Raw genomic sequence first — 22,745 nt, forward strand, 5'->3', positions numbered from 1 at the left:
CTGCAAGCTCTCTTGTACATCAGGAAGTTACAAGCAGACTAACAGGTGGACAAGTTTCTTTTCTTATTTCACTGAAAGCTGCGAAAGAATCTTTACAAATGCCTGGACGTACCCATCTCTAAATGCCGATTTAATTGAAATTCTAATTTATCCAAGTGTGAAGTGAAGACAGTTATTAAGCTGCCCACAAAAAAAAGTAAGTTAAGTTCGAAATATAGTCGAAAGTACTCGACGTGGTCCTTATCAAGCCATCCAGAGCGACGCTTTAGCAAACATAAAGACGCAAGACGCGTCAAAGTGAGAAAGTTCTTTCACATCACGTTAGGTGCGGACTGTCCAACGCGGTGAGCATCAGCAGAAGCAGGGAAAGCGCTAAAAGCTGCTGAAGCCTTCCTTCCTGCGTGCGCAATTAAACCCTTTTAGTGAGAAGAATGGCATGTACACGTTCAATAAGAAAATTCCGGTCTATTTAACGCAGGGCTTGACACCACCGGTAGCCAACAACCAAATCAGCCTTAGGCATTTTTCGTCTCAGGCAGATTCTGGAATCATTATGCTGGCGGCTTGTTCGCACTGTCTGTGAAAAAGGCCTTCGATATTCGAGGTGTTAATTTTTGAGCCCCACTAAGAGAAACTGTAACCACTAAGCCAATAAGTCGTTCTAAACAGTCGGGTTGTACAAAGTTAGCAAATGTAGAAAAAGAACATCACGATGGACCCGTGTCCCAGATCATACCGGAAAATACGTTATCGGATGAAAAAAGATGCATGCAGCAGAATGCATAAAAAGTGCATAATAGGACGCAATATCGCAGCAATGAGATCATTAGGCGCATGGAGTTCAGAAGATCTCGCAGCGTTCGATAGGGTTCATGGGAGATCCCTGGGGACATCCGAATGCAAGGGCGAAGGGTTTGAAGTTCTTCATGGCGACGGTGCAGGCCTCAGACGTGATGTTTTTGTCGCTTCCAACCCGGCAAGAAGAGTGGCACACGGTCATGAAGAACACCTGTTCGGGTGTGTAGCTATCCAGGTCCATGAGCGGCGCGTCGTATCCCTCCCTGTAAAGAACACTTCGTAAAGAACACTTGACGAAAAAACGCTATTCAGAAGAGCTTCAGTAGCACCCTAGCTTCTCTTTCATTTGCCGCCAATATGCTGCAAAAACTGTGCAGGTTGGTGAATTAAGTTACCGAACTGAACCAAGCTGGTATTCTTCACTTCTGTTTCGGTACCTGATGTCACACTGTATAAATAAGGTACCGCATTTACTCGCGTAATTCATGGGCTCGCATAGTGAACGCACCCCCTAATTTGGCTGTCAAAAGCTGAAATTGTTTCTCTCGCGCGAATAACATGCCCCACTCTTTTGGCACGCAGTCGGCTTCTGAAGATATAGAATGCTAGAAAGTGCCCTTATTGAACGCCGAGGAAAGTTTGCAATGCTAAAGCGCCGTCTGTTGTATGCCATGACTACTACTGTACCCCACCCTTGGCATGAACAGATGAGAAAAAGTTTTGCGAGGAATGCGAGAACCAGTAGAACCACGCCTTGTCACAAAGAATTTCTCTTTTCAATCTGCCATGTTACTGACTGTATCAACTTGTTGCGCACGGTTGGACTGCCCGCTAAATGTGCTAGTTCCAGTGTTCACTGCCCACAACCAGTGTTTATTAAAGTGAACACTGGTTGTGCTCTCTTTGGACAACATTACGAGCCGCAACGCAAATACAGCTATGCGTACGCGTCTTAGACAAAAGTGGTTGACTACACTCGACAGCACAGAAACCATGCTGAAGAGTGCGTTTTGTTTTATTTTGAAGCTCAGTCGTACCGGATGAAGTGTTTGTACCACCTGCCTCCTTTTTTGTTTCGCTTTCGCCGCTTCAAACTTTTTTTCGACATTTCAGCTCGCAGAATAAAAGCACCCCCCCCCCCCTCCCCGCCGTTTTTAAGCGATATTTGGCAGGGAAAAGGGCGTTATTTATAAATACTGCACTATTTGCAGCGTTAGACCGTTTGCAAAAAGCTGTGACGAAAAAATATAGGATTGCAAAGTTTCATATCTCCGTCATTTTCCAGCGTTGGTCTTCCGGACTCTTCCACGCGCAAATGCATTCGCATACTGAATTGAAATGCAAAAAATTGGCTGGGGCTTAGCTAAGGTTAAGCCTGGATATCTCGAAGCGAAAAGCTGCGGTGATGCTTATGGTTTAGCTTATGGTTATGCTTTATTATTTAGCCTATGGATATGCTTACGGTTTAGCTTATGGTTATGCTTATGATTTAGCCTATATTTATGCTTACGGTTTAACTTATTGTTATGCTATACGTATGCCTTGTGTAGTAAAATCACGCTGCGTCATTCGCCCAGTCTCGGCTAGAACAAGAGAAAGCGCTTCCCGCCTTTTATCAATCCACCGCCTGGCAGAAGCTATTGCTTTCCAGCCGGCCTCCGCGATAAACACGCGCTTGCGGCGAACGTCAAACAATGACGCATAGCGCGCGGCAGCGAGCGCCTGTTCTATGGGCAAGCGCGCCTTATATACAACCCTTTCGAATGCGCACTGCGCACGGCTGCGGCGAAAGGTCAAACGGTGGCGAGGAGGACAAGCGGCGGCGTACATGCGCAGTAGCGTGCGCCGTGCGTGACGTTACTCGTGCTCCGCGGCATACGCCGGCTCACGCGAAGCGCGGTGTTGACTAGTGTAGTGAAGCTTTTCGCTTCACTACGCCGAACGTTGCCCATGTGACATGTGACTCTTAACCCAGTGGGGTAAGGTTTTTTCCTATGCATGCAGCATCATCGTCATTAATGGGGTGTCGTCCACTTTGGGACGAAGGCCCCTCCCAATGACCTCCAATAAACCGTGTATAGCGACAGCCGCTGTTACTCTACCAGAGCCAATTTCTTAACCTCATCCGCTCATCTGATTCGCTGCTCTCCTTTTAATACCCTTTCATTGTCTTGCAGTCACTCTGATGCCCTGGCTGACCATCGACGAACTGTTCTCCGCACATTTCCCGCCAAAATGCACAATTCTTTCTCTCAATTTCCCGTGATTGGAACGACCTCTCTGAAGTGGCCACCATCATGAATCATCGACTGTTAAAGACCACTATCGAGGAAGCCTATTCATCAACGTAATTCTACTCCATTTTTTAGAGCGCAGCTCTTTGGCGTCCGTTCCTGGGTTTCGCGTCGTCGTCGGCGTCGGCCTCGTAACCAGCTCCGCCCCCCTTTCATCCCCCCAGCGCTATCGGCGTCAGCGGCATCAGTCAGTCGCTGCTATCTCTTCCCTCCTCCCTTTATCGTGTTGTCCGCTTGATGCGCGCGCTTCTGCCCCCATCGTTTGCCGCTGGGTGTACACGCCGCCCCCCTCCCCCCTCTTCCTGCGAGTCTCCGGTTGTCAAAGCGCCGGCTCGAACTTAATTCCTTTCTTCGCTCCTCCTCCAATGCAACCCCTGTGCGATGGCAATCAGAGAGCCAGATCGGTGGCGGCGGATCTGTATATGTGCACCGCCCGAGCCGAAATTGCGAATACGTGTGAAAAATAAAAAAAAAATTCTGTGATAGCGCATACATGTGTTGCTCGATTTCTTTGCCTCAATCTATCGAAAAGGTGAAACAGCTTATTTGCTGCGCTCAAATTTCGCATTAGGAAGTAACGTAATCGTCGGTAATTTTTTTATTAATGTATAATATTTTCTGCCGTAACTTATGGTTACTCTCTTGAAAGTGAAAGAAAAACGACGAGGAGATTGTGTCTTCCTTCCTGACAACCTAATTGGTGTCGCATTTTCCCTGTGCGGGAGATACATTGCCTCTGTAATGTTCCGGTGAGTTTTTCCTGGCACATGCTCAAGCGCTTCATGAAAGTTCTGGATACTCCATGCGTGCTCGACAGCTCATGTTTTCACTGAATCACATGCTTTTTCGCAATTTATGACTAGTATATGTATGGGTATTGGTTAATTATGTGCGTAGCTATATAACCCCATTGACTGCACGAATATAGCGTTGTTGCACTGTTATCAAACAGCTTGTTTCGTTAATTAATAGAAATATAATGCCACTTTGTTTCTATTAGCATTTATCTGAGTAAATATTTTGAAAGTCACCAACAGCAACCTAATCGTTCTCAGGTTTTTTTCATTCGTTCGACATTACTGTTCCTATGATTTAGCGTTGCGCCAGTATTCTTGTATGCTTCTGGTACCCTTGAGATCAAGTTGTAAATTATATATACCGGGCGCGTGTTCGCCAAATGCAGCCGGTACAGCCAGCGATGACAGCGCCGCCCACCAGCAGGTAGCAACCACATTAAGGCTGGTTATAAATATTCATTCAGAACGACGGCTTGACATCGCCGCTATGGCGCAGTGGATTAGAGGCACGTTTTGCGTATGGAAGGTCGGCCGTTCGACTCGGCTCTCTGTACTGTAATTTTATTGTTTTATTTTCATTTTTTCCAATGTTTCCCTTTTAGGTCGCAAATCGTGATGATTAATGGCATATAACGCCGTTTAAGAGGATTTATTATCCCTTTTAGGTAAGCCGTTGTGAGAATCTTCAGTCGCCGTGATCAATTCACCGTGGTTTCAAGCCTTGTGGTTGTACAGGCTGCAGTTGGCGAATACGCATACCGGGCTGCAAGCTTTGCTACCCCAATATAGACACCGCCTTTCGACACATCTGCAGTCATTTGACCTCCATCTGTCAGTTTTCCTTTCTTCTTTACTAAGCTCTTTTCAAGCCCGAATTCCTATTTTTTCGTGCGCCTCTATTTCTGCTATTACAGCCATGAATATTTTACCTATTCTTCAAATCAATATAGTGTTCCTCCGTTATCCAAGTACGCAATGACATTGTTTTTTGCCTCTTTTTGCCTTCTTTCGGCTAATTTCAATGCCCAAATCCCCATTTGCTCCATTCTGATATACTGTGGGTTGCAGTGCTTGCTGCACCCCCTTCCTGATATTCTTCCTTTTGTCGATTATCAGCCGATTATTTCGATAATTCTGATAAGTCGACCTCCTCTGAGGAGTGGCTAGTGTTTCATGCTTTGTAGTTTCTTGCGATCTTTCGTTTACTGAGATAGCTTCTGTATTACTTAACTACCCTACATCTTACATCGATTGTCAACCTCTTAGCTAGATTGGAAAGTTGATTCATAGAATCCGCGTTAGGCTAATCCTCTTAGAATACAGTGGTCCTGAAATGCGGCGCTCTTCTGACTGTGCTGACCGGTTTATCTGCTTCTCCCTTGCCATTCTCCCCCTCCTTTTTCCAATCTAGGCTAATTGCAGACATCATCCTCATATGGCCGCAACATCTCTACGTGCTTAACACTCCTGCACAATGCTTGAACGGGCACACATTGTGAACTAGCTTTTATTTTTAGTTTCTCGAATCTAGCTCTTCCATCTCTGCTTCCTATCCTCACCTTTCAGGACGAAAGCATTCCCGATTCTTCGGTTATTTCTTGTACAGTCGTTGCTTTGTGCTATTTGCTTACCTAACTTTTCTAGTCTCGCACTGAAGTCACCCACCAGTGCAGTGAGCCTCGTTTTGTTTTATTCATCCCCGATTTGACATCCTAAAGGCAATTTTCGACAACCTCGACATCTTGGTGATGTAGATGCAAAATCCCGCGCTACCTTGTACGTGTAGCTGATATCAAGCTGAATTGGCACCACTGCCGGCCATCATCTTGTTGAAGCTGAAGAACTCGTCGGTGTTGCCAGTTTTTGTCCTTAACTGACCAAGAAAACTGCAGCATGTCCTCACTGCTTGGCCCAGGCAAAACAATATGGAACCTTTGCGCCGGCACTGTGCCCCAGTGTGCTAGTCTGCGCAGCAAGAAGCAGCCTCAGGTTGTCTTTCGTGGCACGAACTACGTTCATTGCGGACAAAGCGCGCGCATCCTGTTAGCTGTTGGCAATTTAACGTTGCTACCTCCAACTTGGAAAAAGTGCAGCAGGACTGCATGAAATTGGCTAAAAGTAATGCATAGAATGCTGAGTGTCTACTTTTTTTACATTCAGCTATAAGGAAGAGCAGTGTTTTCACACAAAGTATTTCTACAGTAAAATTTTGGACTTTAGGGTTTCAACCTCATTGTTGCTTACTAAGTCTTTTTCTCACTGCATTTGTACGGAGTCAGGAAGGTGCCATCCAGGCGCTCGCACAGTTGACGCAGTCTCGGCAAAACACGGATTACACCATCGTCAAGCGAAGGAAACCATCGGCTGCTTGTCCAAGAGGAAATAGTATTATACCTCAAGCAGGAGAACAATTAATGCAACAATCACAAACAAGCCCATAAGCACCATGCAGTGCACACACAGACAATGTAAACCTGCCGAAATCGCGCACGATGAATGTCAAATTTCTACTTCCAGCCAAGAGATATGCTTCTCTGCACCCTTACAGCCTAAAAAGCCTTGTGGGCAACGCTCTGTACCTGCGATACTGGAGGTAGGTCGTGTAAGTCGTCTCGAGCGCCGGAAGGTCTGGAAACACACCCTCCTCGTGGCACGCCGCAGTTAGTAATGGCCACGTTAACGAATTGTCAAATCCTCGTCTCCCGGAGGCCCCGCCGGCGGTCCATGATCTCGTCCATGGACTGACTGCGCTGTCGTTGCCGTTGGGCTCACCAGAAGCAGACCCCGTAGACGTGCTGCTGTCGTAGACGTGCTGCCAGTACGAGGTCCAGGGACTCGTCCGTGAGCTGCCTACACTATCGCTGTCGACAGCTTCACCGGTGCTAGCCTCCGCATACGAGTTGCCGCTGTCCCACGGCCAAGACGCGATCCAGCGACTGCTCCACCATCTGTCGACGCTGTCGTTGCCGTCAGCTCCGCCGGTAGTGGTCTCCATGGACGCATTGTTATCGTCGTGTCCTGTGGACGACGTCGAGGGACTCGCCGTCGATGAGGTCTCGGTAATGTCGCTGTCACCGGGTCTGGAGATCGCGGCCGCCGCGCCGGCCATCCGGAACAGCTCTCTGGCGAAGAGGAATCCGACACCTCCGTAGAGCATGGCGGCCGTACCGTCCTCGGCGTAGAAAGGCGACGCCAGCACTGCTGTCCAGAGGGAGACCATGTGCCTGATAGGGTCGTGCGACGCCATGCCGAAGTGGTCGGCGCGGAACACGCGGGTGGTGTTGTCGCGGGCCGCCGTGCCCAGCGAGCGGTGCAGCTCCCGGCGGCTGCCCAGCCAGAGCTCGAAGAAAACCTCGTTGGAATGGTTCGCGGAAACGTTGCCGTACAGCGCCCGCACCAGGTCCTCCTCGCTACTGCGGCAAGAGCGCGAGGGTCAGAATATGGAACGGTAACAGATGTCGATTGTTCTGCCTTCTATTCAATTCCACGTCGGCCATCTACAACACAGAGGCCATTCCCAACGGCTCCCTTATTCTACTTAATCCCGAGAAATAACGACGAATTGTCGAACTGACTGTGAATGCCTCATGTTTCATCGCAATCATTTAGGTATGGCTAAGTTGGCAAAGCATGCAAATAACGTTAGACAGCGCCCTTGTATGCTCCAATAAGATTTCACATGACGCTAACGAAGCGGTCCTCGACGCCGCGACTACAGACGAGAACTGGCGTCTCTGTGCTCACATTTCAGTCATTCTCCGGCTAAGACAACCGACTGCCAAGCGCTGAGCTTTCGAATCGGCCGGTTCTGCCCGAAACTATAGCCGGACTTACCAAAGACGTCGAGTTAAAATTTCGCAACCACGTTCAGGGCGCAAGCCATTTGTAACACAGCACCCATATGTCCGGAGATTTCGTCCACCCGAGAGCACTAACGCTGACTGCCATCTGACCCTTGCTTTATAATTCAAAGACGCACTAGTTCGAGATAGTTTCACTAATTTGAATTGATCGGTTTCAATGGCAGGCTAAGCTCCGACGACAGCAGGCACGCTCGATTCAAGTTGCCTACGTTCACGACGTATGTGAGGTTGAACCTCGCAAAAGTACTCATGGAACACCGTAGAGGAGTGCTCGAGATTTTTTACACCGCCTGGAGTTCTTTGATGTGCGCTAATAGCACATATGCATGTTTTTGTGTCTCGCTTCCATCGAAATTTTGCATGTAACCCCTTTCGTGTGAAGCTACAGTGTGGTACCTCAACTTCAAACACTTAAAGGAGAGCTTTCAGAAAGCCTGCTGCCTAACTTCCGGCTCATCTGCACAGAGACTTTACGCGCAGGTCATATTTTGCCGCAGGTTCATTATTTTAAGGCACCCAAAGACCTTGGCCTCAGATCTATGCACTTAAACATGTGTACTATACACAAATGGGTGTTGCTTGCTAAGTGATGATGTGACGTCAATATTAGGTAGTACCTTAGCCACCGGCTACGATTCGTCACGCGAAATTACTGCCATACGATGTACCAGATGTGACACTACCGTCAGATAATGATGAAAATGAGAAATCAGTTTAAATGGCTTAAACAAAAACATTTTGTGCAGTTGTATTCGACAGACAAGACCCAAAACATGCAGTTCAAACGCGGTGTTATCGAGACTCTCAAGTCAAGGCCGTCTAATATGGGCCTATGCGGAACGAGACCTGCATGGTCTAGACATTCCCTACTGACAACCACTCTACTCTTTCGTTCAATAAAGTTTTTTCCATTCACTCGTTCCATAATCAAAAATTTTAGAACTAATAAGTACTGCCTGCAGCCGCACAGATTGCAAACTGGGCATACTGATTGTGTTGCGGCTCAGGACTTGAGCTAAAAGGGTACCAAATACCACGAGTAATGCTTAACTAACCAAGGCGCTTTAGTTTTTCCTCATAAATATAGTTGAATAAACTAACTATACAGCAGGTGAAAAGGACAGATTGGCTGGCGGTTTAGCACTGCTAAGCATGAAATATTACGCCAAAGCACGGTTTTTTGCAGGTGGACACAACCGCCATGTACCTAAAAGCGTGACTGAGGAGTCCACTGACCCAGGGAGGCAGTTATGCGCCTTTCCTTTTTTCAGAATCAACGGAGCCTAAAGTTTTCAAGGGTTTTGAGAAAAGGAAAGGCGCATAACTGCGTCAATTTGTAGGTGTACGCCACCGCCTACTCACAGTGGGATTGAGATGTCCACTAACCCAGTGAGCCAGTTACACTTGCTACTCAGAGGCGTCACACAGACAACCCCGCCAAAACCCGGGGATTGCGGCTAGAAGTGTTTTCGCACTAAAACTGACGCTCGATATGCGTTGTTAGGCCAAATGCGAATTAGGTGCGCCAGCACGTCGGTTTTCACTTCGGTTCAGGTGATCAGATCCGTTCGTTGTTCACGGATGGAAGTTGTCGTGATAGCGATAATGGGTTAGTGCCCTTGAATGCTTGGTTGAACCGTTGTATCATGTTGGAAACTATGGAAATTATGGGAGACAGCCTTCCGCCTCGCACTCCCACTCCACGGATGCAGCGTTTCCGCTCACTAACCGCGGAGGGGTTCGGGCTCGCGGGAACAAAGAGAGGGACGACAAAGCTTGAACACTCATATGTTATTTATTACACTTGCAATTAATACACAGAGCGGGCCAGCTGGCTACAGAACACCAACGAGGCATTCCTCAGAAATAGAAGGCTACGTAAGAAGGGCTTCCGACTCACCGGCTGGGGCAGGGGCGCGACTTCGGAGGTATCAGCGGCGAAAGTTTGTACGCGCCGGCAATGGCGGCCGGGTTTTCCCGTGCGCGCAGCATTCTTGTAGCGAAGTCATCCCCGGGAATTACCAGGGGAGGTGAGGAGAGCGCGCGTTTGCTGCGCTCGTTTTGCTGCCTGGAACCAGAAGGCCAGCGGCAAGGCACGACGGATCTCCGTACGCCTGGCGTGGAAGGTGACGAGAGCGTACGGCTGCAACCGCTTGTGAAGCTGGCCGGACCCCGAAGAGACTCTCATCATTCCTTCCTCCATGCTCTCACCGGCTCCGCAGAGTTCCGCGTAACCTTCGAGGTGCCGCTCCGGTGGCTGCTCCCGCTTCGCCCATGAGGGAGATTTTCTTCTCGCCCAGCCGGTGCTGTCCTGACGCACGATGATGAAAATGATCGGCCGCGTCGAAAACGAAGGGGGAAAACAGGTTTTCCGCAAAACTCAGCGTGTTGCAGATTTAGCTGAGCTACAGCCACCTCTTACGCCCTTATATCCAGAATTGATCATTCCCTTCTTTGCATTTATAGACAGTTGGGAGTCCTCATACCACTCTTAGCGAAGCGGTGCCGCGGTTAAGCGATGCGGCACAGACCTGCGATGGCAGGTGCTGTAATTGCTTCTGAGGCACAGGCTTGTGAGACCCAGATTGCTCTTCCTGAGCAGTCTCTCGCGACCAGTCGTCGAGAGCATTATTTTGTGTAAAATCCCGAATTCGCCGAATAGGTTCTCGGTTTCTTGGGAAGCTCCAGCCGGTAGTCGACGTCAACTGTCGGTGTGGCAGTCTACAAGCTTGCAGACGCTGATACAAAGAAAAGAGATGTTCGACGGGCTGCCTCTACGTGTTTCATGCCGTCGCCTCGTGGGGCCTACGTGGTCCAACAGTTGCTAAACGTGCTGCTGGAAGCGAGTAGTTCGTCCAATTCTTATTTTCATTAATGATCGGACGATCCACTTATTGCGGAACCTAACAACCTTCACAACGCATTGCGCTATTGGATCGTGCGAGCAGCTTTTCCGCTATCCATCATCATTGTCGCTGCAGCTTGGCACCCATTCAAAGTGACATTTCGCCGATCCGGCGCCAAGTGCACGACTGAGGGCAGCCATGAAATGACGCCGACTGGGCGACTCAAGAGGGCAACTCTTCCACAAGTCTGTACATAGATTTGAAAGCACGTGCAGTCTTAGTTGTCGGCCGACATGATCTCCAAGAACTTTAAGGTGATCGACATTTTTAACGGCATGGAAGATGACCATCTGTGGATGTGCGTTGATGAAGTGAGGCCATCAGACAGCAACGAGAGTGAAAGTGGCGAGGAAGGTTGAAAGAAGCGTTAGTAACGTGTCACTAGTGTGTTTCATCCTTCCGTCGCAGCAACGCTACATTATTTCAACAAGTATTTTATGATACATTAAGGCCTGACTTGTGTAAGGTTGTGTAAGAAACCGCTACGCTGGTTTCGTGAGCGCGTGAGCATTCGTCATGATACTCATGACACAATCGACACAACTCGCTAAGAATACAACGGTGCAATTTATTGATTTGGAGTGAAATTTATTCACCCGTATTCTTGACGTTGTTTATGTCTTCATATTTGGTTCGTAATAATGAGACTAACAGTCTGTGCAAGTTGATGTAGAAGATGTGTTTAAATCCTTAACTCGGCTCCCATAGTAAAGACTTGGACGTTGATGCTGTCATATGTTGTTGACACTGTAGCGCCAACACTTGGGCTCGCGGAAACGGGGAAGGGTGGTGGCAAGCGCGCTCACGGAGAACGCATCTTGGCTACTGGTCTTACTGGACGCGGCCTCGCAAGCGCCCGCCTGGTAATTTCCAAATAAATGTTGCCCCTACTGCCAAAACACTAAGCTTGTTTCCTTTGGTGCCACATTAAAGTCCTGCTTCGTGTATTATGGGAACCACTGGTTTTCTGCGTTTGTGATGTCCACGTTGAAATGCCCCGTTATTACCACTATAATCTCTTGTCCTTTGAGTTGTCGTTGAAAGGTAGTACAGCACCAACACTGTTTCGGGTGGCTTCCCGCATCCTTTGTAGGCACCGTTGCCTCGCATCTTCCTGCTTCGCTGCTATCGGCCGCACTAGACGTCTGCACGTCGACGGTTTATTCAATGTGTGGGGACGCGATTTACTCGTCCCCTGTGGTTCGCTTCCCCGCAGTGCACCCTCAACTCGTCCTCGGTTGTTCGCTTCCCCGCAATGCACCCTCCTTAGTTGTGTTACTTTAACCAACAGGGGAGGGCGCTGGCGTCGCAGCGACACGAGCGCCACGGACGGCGTGTTTGCTGCGCGCGCGCGGGGGAGACGGTCCTCTTCTACTCGGTACCGGGGAAGCGTGCTGACGTTCCTGCGCGACGCTCCGCTATTCGCCGGCTGGCGCGAAGCCTCGTGGGGAGGAACGTTCCCCCGCATCTAGGCCTGTGCGGCCGCGGAGTATCCCTTGCCCTAGCGTGGGTAAACATTCGCTCGTAACCGTGCTGGTGAGCAGGACGTCCTCGATTCGTCGGCGTATTTTGTTGCTAGCTGGCGTTATTGTTGTTGTAACAATAAATGCCTGTTTGTGTCAGCCAGTGTGTCGTTCCTTTGTTCCCTCAGAGCAAGGCCCGTGGTGGTCGGCGTGCGCTCGGTAGCGTACGTGACCACGGTGTGGGGTCCGGTAGTCTTGAACTGTGTCAGCCGCGGTTAAACGGAGAAAACATATTTATTTTCCCAATTAAAACCCCACAAATGACACAACGAGAGCCTTAGTATCGGTAACGCATCGGCACACCGACTGGCCGCCCGCGATCCGACTGGCCAAATGTGCGCATGCGTGCGGGGCTCCGAATGGTCCAGCTGCAGCGATCGCGCGGTGGCGCACCGATTAGCCGCACGCTCGGCGAGTGAGCGCCTGCGCGCCGGTGATCCGGCCGGCAACATATGCGAATGCGCGCGACACTCCAAGGACAAGTGGATACATCGTCAAATCTGGCATTATATCTGGAATTATAATATCTAGCATTATAAAGCTAATGCAGTGCTCTGCAGCGCTGTCCTGCAAAGCGCGTGCATTATGGCAGGCTTCAAGTACATGCCGTCTGCGTTGCATAGTAGAAGCCACCAACGATGCTGATGTCACCCGATTTGTGTCCTGTGGTTTGTAAACGCGCCCCGACAAGCCGGCCCCCTACCCTGCAGAACTGCCATCTACGCCACTGCATCAATTCACCGACCTGCTGTTTCCGCTGGCCTCTGGCCACAGGACTGTCTGCCCGCTCGTAGCGATTGAGACCAATGCCGTCAGAGCGGCACCCCCGATCTTCGACGAAGAGACGGCCTTCCTCAGCGCCACTCCTTGCAGTCGCTCGAAGAGGTGCGCGAGCGTAGCCCGTGCGTCCGCCTCCAGGCGCTCGCGCTCCAGCACGGCGAGCAGCACGTTGTAGACCGACTCGACCTGCATGGCGCACATGAGCGCCTGCGCCAGGGCGCCGAAGAACTCGACGGTGCGCACGGCACCGAACACTGCCTCGGACGCCAGGGGAGCGAGAATCTGCGGCGAAATTGCGTAGCGATGCATTTCTGTTATGCACAACCACGGTGTCGTATATAATCGACATGCGCAAAAGCTCGAATTACAGTGAAGGTGGTCTTTAAATATTGCTTAATATTCCACACTTTCGTTTTGGTCATTTGCAATGCTTCGGAACAGGAAAATGTGCACGAACATTAAAACTTCCCGTTAACACCGTCTGAAATATTGTTCCGTGGTGTGCGAAGATAAACAATATCCGCTCAGAAGCACAAGGCATTGCCCAGACTGAACGGCTATAGATAATCGTTAAAATCTGAACGTAAGAGCAGTCTCAAGGTCACTAAGCTTATCAAAACTTCTCGAAAATCTCCTCAGCTTTTTGCATTCAAAGTAGAATATGCCCTGCCAGGCGATGAGTTCGATATTACATGCGCGAAATTGAGCAAATTCTTATTCGGTGTTTCAAATTTTGAATAATGTGGTTCGAATTGCTTCGTGTCTATAGCCCTACGCGGCGCATACGTCTGATGTTATGAGACGCTCACGTCGTCGCACCCACCTGGGCAACCCACCAGCTGGTGTGGGCCGCAATATCTGCGGCAGAATGGTTCCAGAAGAGAGACTCAACAGTGCTCAAGAGAGCAACGTCGCTCACGTAGACCCTGTGGTCCAATTTGATGGTCGCAGAGGCAGCGCTCGTTCCCTCAGCCCCTAAGGCCGACTGGAGAGCGTGGAGCCAGTCTTCCGGACCCAGTTGGTGCACGAAACCGGCCAGGCCTTTCACATCGCCCAGCCATGGCTTCGCCGACAGAAGCGAGGCACCCACTACCGCCTCGCTCAGACTGCCCACGATACTCGAGTGGACATCGCTGCTTCGCTCCATCAGACCACCCTGCCAAGCCTCGTCGCCGAACACCGTGGAGGACACGAGCCGAGAGTAGCTGTCGAGCACGGGTTCGCCCGCAATCCTGAAGTGCAACCTGCGTGCGCGAAAAGGCACAGCAAAAATGCAGAGCGAAGAGGTCTGCGCAGTGCGTCTTGTGTCCTTAAATGTGGAACCACAAGACGAAGAGAAAAGTAGCCCTGTACCGCGAATGTAACGTCGCGTGAATCTGCGACATCGAATCTCTCATCCGTGTGCAGATCATCCGCTCCCCCAGTCTGTCGGTGAAGCGGCTAGCTGTACTACTGCGGCGCGATGCCTGTTCCGTAGGCCAGAAGTGTAATTCGGTTCGTATCGAGAGAACAGCTTTCGTGGCATCGTCGCCGAATGAGCGCCAGTTGCGAGCGCCAGTTGCTGAGAATGAGAGAAAAATGAGATTAGAAGAAAAAGAAAATAAGAGTAAGGGCTGCCAGACAGTCAACGCCGCGAAAACATTGCATGACCACTGGCAGCCTCGCGATAAAGCGGCCCCCTTCAGCGCACTTGCGATGCAGCAGCATTATACAAAGGTAGTCATGTGCCAGTTTGTCATACGAACGAAAGCAAACGAGGAGAAATGGGTTGGCCGTGACGGCAAAAGTGTAGCGGTGTGCGGATAGTAAATTTTCCAAATCGAATCAAATACGAATCGAATACTTGTACTAATATTCACTACTTGTGCGGACATTTCTGCAAAACGAGCAGTCGTTATAAAACTTAAAATGCCTGCGACGGCGCTGCAGTGCGCTGCTATAACTTATGGCTTTAAAGCTTCAGCTGCTATAACACTCAACACCAATAGGTCGCAACACGACGTCAGTATATTAACTCAATTGCCGTCGAGTTATACATAGGTAAATTACCTTTTGTTTACTAGTGACGGAATAGAATAAACAAGAGCCGCATATCAGGACATGATACTGACGACAGCTAGCTATGAGCCATGGCCTACGAGATCGGGAATCAAGGCGGGATTTGATGAGCTTGCCTGAACCCTGCCGTGGTGTCTGTGATCATTATGAACACTACTACCTGAGTGTACTACCGCGAGGCGGTATTGAGCCCTTCATCCCACGCATACTGACAAGGGCAGGATGGTAAGTAGCGTTGGAATGGTCCCTGTTTTTCAAACAGTCGTCGAAAAAACAAAATGGCGGGCCTTATTCTGACCTTGTGCCAACTATTCGAACATTGCTCGAAAAGTTAAGAATATTCCATTCATTCTGAAGAATTTTAAACGCACTATTTCATTCGTTCGAATAATCTAATAGGATTATATTCGATTCGCTATTTGAAATTTTAGAATACCCACACACCCCCTACAAAAGTGCATAAAGGAGGTACCCGCCCTCTCAGTGCTCCTACTGACTGCAACTAAGCTTCCCGTGTGTAATGCAGCTTACTGTAAGACTCACCGGGCGAAAGGGTAGGCCAGCCTTGATGGTGTCATGTAGATTGTGCGTCCCGGTCCTCGTGGCGACGACACGAGCTCCAGGTCAAACCAGAGCGACAGCCGCCAGTGGACGGCCAGTACGGCGAACGTGCGCACCATCCCCGGGTAGTCGGCTCTCTTAAGCAGCCTCCGCGTGTCGGGAAACGCGAGTCCAAGCGAGCGCATGAACCATCTCACTTTGTCCGTCTCCTCGCGCATGTCTACCCTGTCGCGCGACATACACGCGGCAGCCATGACCGCTACCAGCCGCCCAGAAGTGGTTGGCGAACCGTCCGAGGGCTGCGGACGCGCTAAGTCGGAGGCGCGCTTCAACCACTCGATGGTCGCCTGCTCGGGCACCGAGGTCGCTTGCGGGTGCCTGCGGAAAGCAGCCGGAGCACACGTGTGAGGTCAGCACCGGTGAAGAAAACGCGACACGGAGTTCATGGTCTGCCTTGGCGGCAAAAGTAAAAGTGAGCACGAAGTGTTAGTTAGTCCTCGTTGGTTTTGCACTTCGCGCAGAGTATCGTACAGCCTAAAGATAAATGGTATTGCATGGCGTGTGGGGTTCAATGCCCCGATGCCGCACTATGAGGATGGCCGTAGTGGATGGCTCCGGATAAATATCGAATACGTGTGATTCTGTAACGTGCACTTACAACGCACGTTGTACAGGCGTTTTAACGCGATAGGGTTAAGGGCCCCTTTCAGCGGAGAACCCCGCGTCGCCGTCTTCGGCGGCGGCGGTGCCGGCGTGAGCGATAAATCCCCAGAGAAGCAGGTGGTCCACGTGACTGGCGACATCATCACAACTTGTTCACTGTGGCAGATGGCAGTTAAATTAATGATTGGTCGCGAGATGTTGTTCGGGAAAAGCAACCTGATAGGATAGGATAGGATAGGATAGGATAGGATAGGATAGGATAGGATAGGATAGGATAGGATAGGATAGGATAGGATAACTTTATTCGGCTCTAGCACAAGGTTTTTGTATGTGGTCAGATGAGTCCATCCGCAACGGTCGGTTGCCCCTATTCCAGGGCTCCGCTGGATGCTGCCGTCAGCTGAGCTCGCCGTATCAAACTGATCTGGTCATCGCGGCAGTCGCTGGAGAGCAGACCCTCCCATTGCTCCACACTTGGGTTTTGTATAACTGGCATGATGTCGACTTTTTGACATGCCCATGTGATGTGATACAGTGTAGGTTTTTCATGGCACCACGGACAATTGTGTGCGTAAAGTGTGGGGTGAATTTTACTTAGTGTGTTTAGATTTGGATATGACCCCGTTTGAAGTTGTCTCCATGTGACAGCCTCTTCTTTGTTTAAAGATTTGTGCGGTGGTGGGTACCGCATCCTGCTGCCTTTGTAGTTGTTGAGTATAGCCGAGTATTCCTGAGGTACTGGCAGGGATTCCTCAAGGTCGTTGACGTTGGATGCTCGGTAGTTAGTATATCCTCGAGCTATCCTGTCTGCCTCTTGGTTTCCTGCCACCCCCGTGTGCCCCGGTACCCAGATGATCTTATGTTTGATCGGCTTGTGTGGTTTTGCATGTGTTTGTTGCGTCTTGCAGTCTACAGAGCGGAGTATGCGGAGCGCTCTGTGACCGACTCTGCCGCAAAGATAGTTGCGGCAGGCTGCTTGTGAATCAGTAAGAATTGTCAGTGACCGCCCAGTCCGATAGCCCTCCGCTGCCGCTAGAGCGACGGCCGCTTCTTCAGCCTCAGCTATCGTGCAGTCTTGCAGGGAGGCGCTGGTAATCTCGTGTAATTCCGAGTTGACTACAGTTGCCACTGCGTTGTTGATGCCTTGTCCCCTAGTCATGGCATATGTGGCAGCGTCGACAAACACTGTTGTATCCTGGGATGCGTGTGTTTTCTGTAAGCGGTCGGCCCTTGCCTCTCTTCGGTCTTTGTGGAGGTTCGGGTCCATGTTTCTTGGTATTGGTGCCACCCTGAGCGTGCTGCGGTACTCATCGGGGATCGTTTTAGTTCTCAATATTTCTCGAATTTGTTCAGTGTAGCCCAGTTTCTTTAAAAGAACTCTGCCTGTGGGGGTCTGCTGTAGTCTGCGCATTTGGGCAACATGCTGCGCTTCCCGTAATTCCTCAAACGTGTTGTGCAGTCCCAAGGCTAAGAGCTTTTCAGTTGAGGTGTTATGGGGTAGTCGAAGCGCGGTTTTATACGCTTTGCGTAAAATCGCGTCCGCCTGTTGTATTTCACTTTTGATATGATTGTAGTACGGGAGACTGTATGTCGCCCGGCTGACCACTAGGCTCCTGACCAGCTTGAGTGTGTCTTCTTCTCGCATGCCATGACGTCTGTGTGAGATGCGCGTAATCATGCGGGCCACTTGGAGTGTAGATGCCTTTAATAGCGCAAGGGTGTGTGTACAGCGTTGATTTGACTGTATCCACATCCCTAGTACCCGTATGAGTGTCTTCTCTGGTATTGGTTCTCCTTCGAGGTAAACTTGTAGTCGAAGTTCTTTACTGGTAGGGACTGTTCGGTTCCGTTTTCCTCTCCAAACCCGTAAGAGCTCAGATTTTTCGGTCGAGCATGCTAGCCCTCTTGCTTTGACATAGTTTTCAACTCAGGTGGCCGCTTCTTGTAGCCTATCCTCTTTCTCGCCGAGTGAGCCAGTGTTAGTCCATTATGTGATGTCGTCGGCATAAATGGCATGGTGGATGTCGTCAATTTCTTTTAGTTGCTTCGCCAGTCCGATCATGGCCACGTTGAATAACGTGGGTGAAATGACCGACCCTTGAGGTGTTCCCTTGTTAGGCGTTCGAAACTTCTCGGACCGAAGTTCTCCTATACCGATGGTTGCAGTTCTGTTGGACAGAAATGCTTTGACGAAGCTGTGAATCCTGCGCCCGCAGTTCAGGTTGTCCAGGCCCGTAAGGATTGCTTCGTGGCTCACATTGTCAAAAGCCCCTTTGATGTCTAGGGCCATTATCACGTTTTCTCCGTCCCGAGGAACGTTCCGAAGTACACCTTCATATAATTGGAGGAGTACGTCTTGAGCTGATAATTTTGCTCTAAAGCCGAACATGCTGTGAGGGATCTGTTCGTTGTCTTCCATGTAGTTTTGAAGTCTCTGCGTTACCACTCGCTCGTATAGTTTTCCCAGGCATGACGTAAGCGAGATCGGCCTGAGGTTTTCTATCTGCAGTTTCTTGCCTGGCTTGGGTATCATCACCACTTCAGCATGTTTCCACTCCTCGGGGACAGTTTCAGCTTCCCAATGTTTGTTGAGGAAGTCTGTCAGTTCAGCGACCAGCGCATCGCTGAGGTTGCGGATGAGTGCGTTGTTTATTTTATCCGCTCCCGCGGCCGTATTTCTGGTGGTGTTTCGCATGGCCGCGTAGACCTCTTCTCGTGTGATGGGTCTGTCCAAATTAGCGTTATCGTCTCCCCGGTACTCCCCTGTATAGGCCGGCGGGTTCGTGCTGCCAAAGCATTTGGCGCGCAATCTGTCGAGGAGTTCCGAGTCAGTGCCCTCGAACTGGTGAATGAACCGGTATATGGATTTATTGTTTTCAGCTTTTGTCTTAGTCGGATCGAGGAGCGCTCTAAGGATACGCCAAGTCCGTGTCGTGCTTAGCGTCCCACTAAGAGAGTCGCTGAATTGTTGCCAATTTTGTTTTGCCAGCTGTGTGGCGTATTGCTCTGCTTTCGTTGTAATTTCGGCGATTTTAAGCTTGAGTTTCCTGTTATGTTTTTGTTTTTTCCATCTCCTGGTGAGACTGCGCCTAGCATCCCAAAGCTTGAGCAGCCGACCGTCCACCTCGGGTGTTTCCGCTGTTCGGTTTATGGTTTTGGTGTACTTGTCTTGCGTATCCCTTAGGATGCTTCCCCATTCCTCTAACGACTGTATGCCATTCTCGGTAAGGTTGCTGTCGCATGCTTCGCGGAACGCATTCCAGTCCGTTATTTTTGCCGCGCCCAACTGGCGTCTCAGCCTGTCTGAGGTTACTTGCGTCTTGAGTATGTAGTGGTCGCTGCCTAAATTTTCCAATAGGTTCTCCCATTGTGTTTGTCCGAGTCCTCTTACGAATGTGAGGTCGGGGCAGGTGTCGATGCTGACGCTATTTCCAATTCTGGTAGGGGTTGCTGGGTCCGTGAGTAGCTTGCAGTTGAAGTTATCTGCAACCTCGGCTAGCGTTTTGCCTTTAATGGTGGCCTTTTGGTACCCCCAGCTCTTGTCCATGGCGTTGAAATCCCCCAAGATGATTAGCGTGTTGTTTTTTGCTAGTCTGTGGACACCGTGAAAAAGTTCAAAAAATTTTGCTTTTCTTTGCTTCGGGGGGCTGTACACGTTGACGATGAATACACTTCCCCCTTTCCTTTTCTTTTTCGGTACGATCTCTACAATCACATCCTCAATGTCAGTGTCGGGTATGCTGTCGTGATTGATGGCTATGACTGCCTTGCTCACTAAGATGGCTGTCTTTCCCGTCATGTGGCTGTCGTATCATGTGTATCCCGTGAGAGTGGGTGTCGCGCCCGTTTCTTGAAGTGCGATAACGTCAGGTGGTGTTAGATGCGTCTGAATGAATTGTTTGATGAGGCCTTGTTTCTTGCGATAGCCTCTGCAGTTCCATTGCCATATGTCTAAGATGTCTTGTTTGCTGTGGTTCGTGTTAGCCATGATTTAGGTTCTTGAGCTTGTGCAATTGCCCGTTCCCTGGGATGTAGATGGATTGGCGAGAGCTGCTAACGCAGGGCGGTTGTAGGCCTTTTCCTTAATGTTCTCTGTGTGTTTTTGTTTGCGGAAGGCACTCCGTAGCTCTGCTAGTTGTCCTTGTACCTGATGCATCGTCTGTTGCATCATTTGTTTCATCATCTGTTGTATTTCCGCTTTGAATTTTGAGCGTTCCTCATCGCTCATCTGCAGCGAGGAGTTCGTTTGTGTAGCGTTCGACAGCGGGTGGCAGTTGGATTTTAGGTCTTGAACTATCTTTCTGAGTTCCGCAATTTGGCGTTCCAACTCATTCTGTTTAACGCGAGCAAGTTCTAGTTCGCGCTTAAGTGCTGCTTTCTCTGCGTCTCCATGTTCAAGGTCACGGTTGTTTTCGTTGTTTGTATTGGTGTTGAGTTTGTTTCCAGTCCCACCCGAATGTGGAGCAAACCCGGGAGCATCGGCTCTCCAGCTCACCTTGTTGCTGCTTTTCTGGGCGGACCCGGTGTCTTCGTTCTTGCGGTGCTGGTTCCCGGCATTCGTCCCCGCAGGGGGTGGCAGGGGGGAAAACGAATGGGACCGCGAGCGATGCCGTGATGAGCGGGATCCCGAGCGGCTCCGTGATGTCTCTCCCTCCGAGCTGAACCACCGCGGCCGTCTGCTGCGGTCACCGCGGCTGCGGCGTCTGCTGTCGCGTCCGCCGCTGTTGCTGGCGTTTTCACCTGTAGCGTTGCTGAGGGCGGTCTTGGTTTGCTGCCTTCTGACTTTCTTGAGTCATTCGCGGCAGTCCTTCGACCCGGTAGGGTGGGCCTCACCACAAATCACGCACTTTGGAGTGCAGGAATGTCCAGTCGGCTGGTTTTGCGTTCCGCACTGGCTACACGCGCGCACATTAGGTGTGGGGCACACGTCGGATCGGTGGCCTTGCTGGAAACACACATAACACACTTGTCTCGTGGGGCGGTACGGGTAGCACGCCGTCTCGCCCCCGTAGTAGATAACATATTTTGGGACAATGGGACCGTCAAAGGTGATGACGGCCGTCTTGGTTTTTCCTAACATCCGGGCGCTGAGTATGGTGACTCCTTGGGTGCGCACTCGTAAATGGGCCTTGAGTTCTTCCGGTGTCGTCCCGGGATCAATTCCATGTATCACGCCACGTTGGACATCGTCCGGCGCGGCCACGTAGGTGTTCATCTCAAATGCGCGTCCCGCAAAGGTGAGGCTGGTAATGCGTCTCACGAGTTGGGCAGCTGATTCATGTGGGGTGCTTACGATAATGATGTTAGATCCTGGCCGGAGCCGTATGATGAAATCTTCGTCTTTGCATTGTTGGTTGCACGCTGCGACTACAGCGCGGGCTACCTGGTGGGCGTGAAGCTGTCTGACAGCAAGTCCTTTCTTCGGTCGAATGATAATTTTGAAATCGTTCTTAGGGAGCGGAGGCAGCCTGCGCCTTGGCTGGTGTCCTGTTCCTTGTCCGTTGGCGTCTCTGCCGGCGGCGGCTGGCCCTCCGTCGGTCGCGGTGAGTTGAGTTGAGTTGTCTTCGCCGGGGTTGTTTTGGGTGGTCGAATTGTTCCCCGCAGCGATCCGTCTGCTTTTCCTCTGGAGTTTCTTCTGGCGTTTTGACAATGCCAATTCCCAGCTGGCGTCGTTGTTGTAAGGGTGGCTGCTGTGTTTGAAGCAGCCAGCTGCGGGGCAGTGGCGCATCGCTTAGTTACTGCACCACAGCGTCAGGAGTGGTATGAGGACTCCCAGCGATCTATGGATGCTAAATCCAGCATGGCCAATGTTACAGGTATGGGCATGGGCATTAAACCATTAACGCTATCGCTTCATACCGTTAGGGCAGAGCTCGTGTGTCCCCTCCATTTTTTTTTTTTTCAGTTCGCTTCCACCGAAATGTGACCGCTGAGGCCGAAATTTGATACCGCGAGAAAACGTGTACGAGTTTTGCATGCCCAAATTGTTTTTGCAGGGATAGCTTTAAGAAGGACCTTCTGAGAGGTAGAAGGGGACACTCTCTTCGTTTAAGTCGGCGTTGCAGTATGTCGCAGCTTACAACTCTTCAGTTTCGCTCATAACTTGCCCAGATATAAGTTGCCCAGCATAAATGGCATGTATGCCGAGGATCGGGTCCCCTCGTGGATGCGCTAAATGGTGGTAGGGTATTGCCTCGACTGGTAGTTTTATGAGCAGCTTCCTTACAAAGTCTTTCGAGTCCAAAACGAACGCACATCATGTGCCACAGTATTCCGCTTCCTCTCTTGCCTCCTCTTCGGCAAGCGCCAGCGACAGCCACCGATCCATTATAGAGGCGGAAAACCTAGGATCCAGCACGGTCGCGGCGACCGAATGTCGATGAAATGCAAAAGGCGTCAGTGTGCTGTGCGATGTCAGAGCACATTGATTCCCAGGGAGTCAAAATTAGTTTGGACAATGGTTAAAACGCTCGTCTAGTGAGCCGAAGTACCAGGGTTCGAA

The 22,745-nt window shown here is 50.4% G+C and overlaps 1 protein-coding gene across 2 annotated transcripts in view; it reads right to left on the minus strand.

Moving 5' to 3' along the window:
* Positions 1-239: 239 nt before the first annotated feature.
* LOC149341701 (uncharacterized) overlaps positions 240-22,745 on the minus strand; it is a 70,446-nt gene continuing 47,940 nt past the window's right edge. The window contains exons 4-8 of one of the 2 annotated variants that reach the window (XM_089543868.1): positions 15,563-15,958; positions 13,785-14,205; positions 12,927-13,243; positions 6,469-7,299; positions 240-1,061 (exon numbers count right to left, since the gene is read on the minus strand). In XM_089543868.1, the coding sequence (XP_089399994.1) occupies positions 842-1,061; positions 6,469-7,299; positions 12,927-13,243; positions 13,785-14,205; positions 15,563-15,958 (2,185 nt within the window). In that variant the 3' untranslated portion in view covers positions 240-841. Of the gene's footprint in view, positions 1,062-6,468; positions 7,303-12,926; positions 13,244-13,784; positions 14,206-15,562; positions 15,959-22,745 lie in introns of both variants that reach the window. The other variant, XM_089543867.1, reaches the window with a different exon arrangement.

The sequence above is a fragment of the Amblyomma mixtum genome, chromosome 5 (genome assembly GCF_055824585.1).
Source record: "Amblyomma mixtum isolate Tamu chromosome 5, ASM5582458v1, whole genome shotgun sequence".
Taxonomy (NCBI): Eukaryota; Metazoa; Arthropoda; class Arachnida; order Ixodida; family Ixodidae; genus Amblyomma; species Amblyomma mixtum.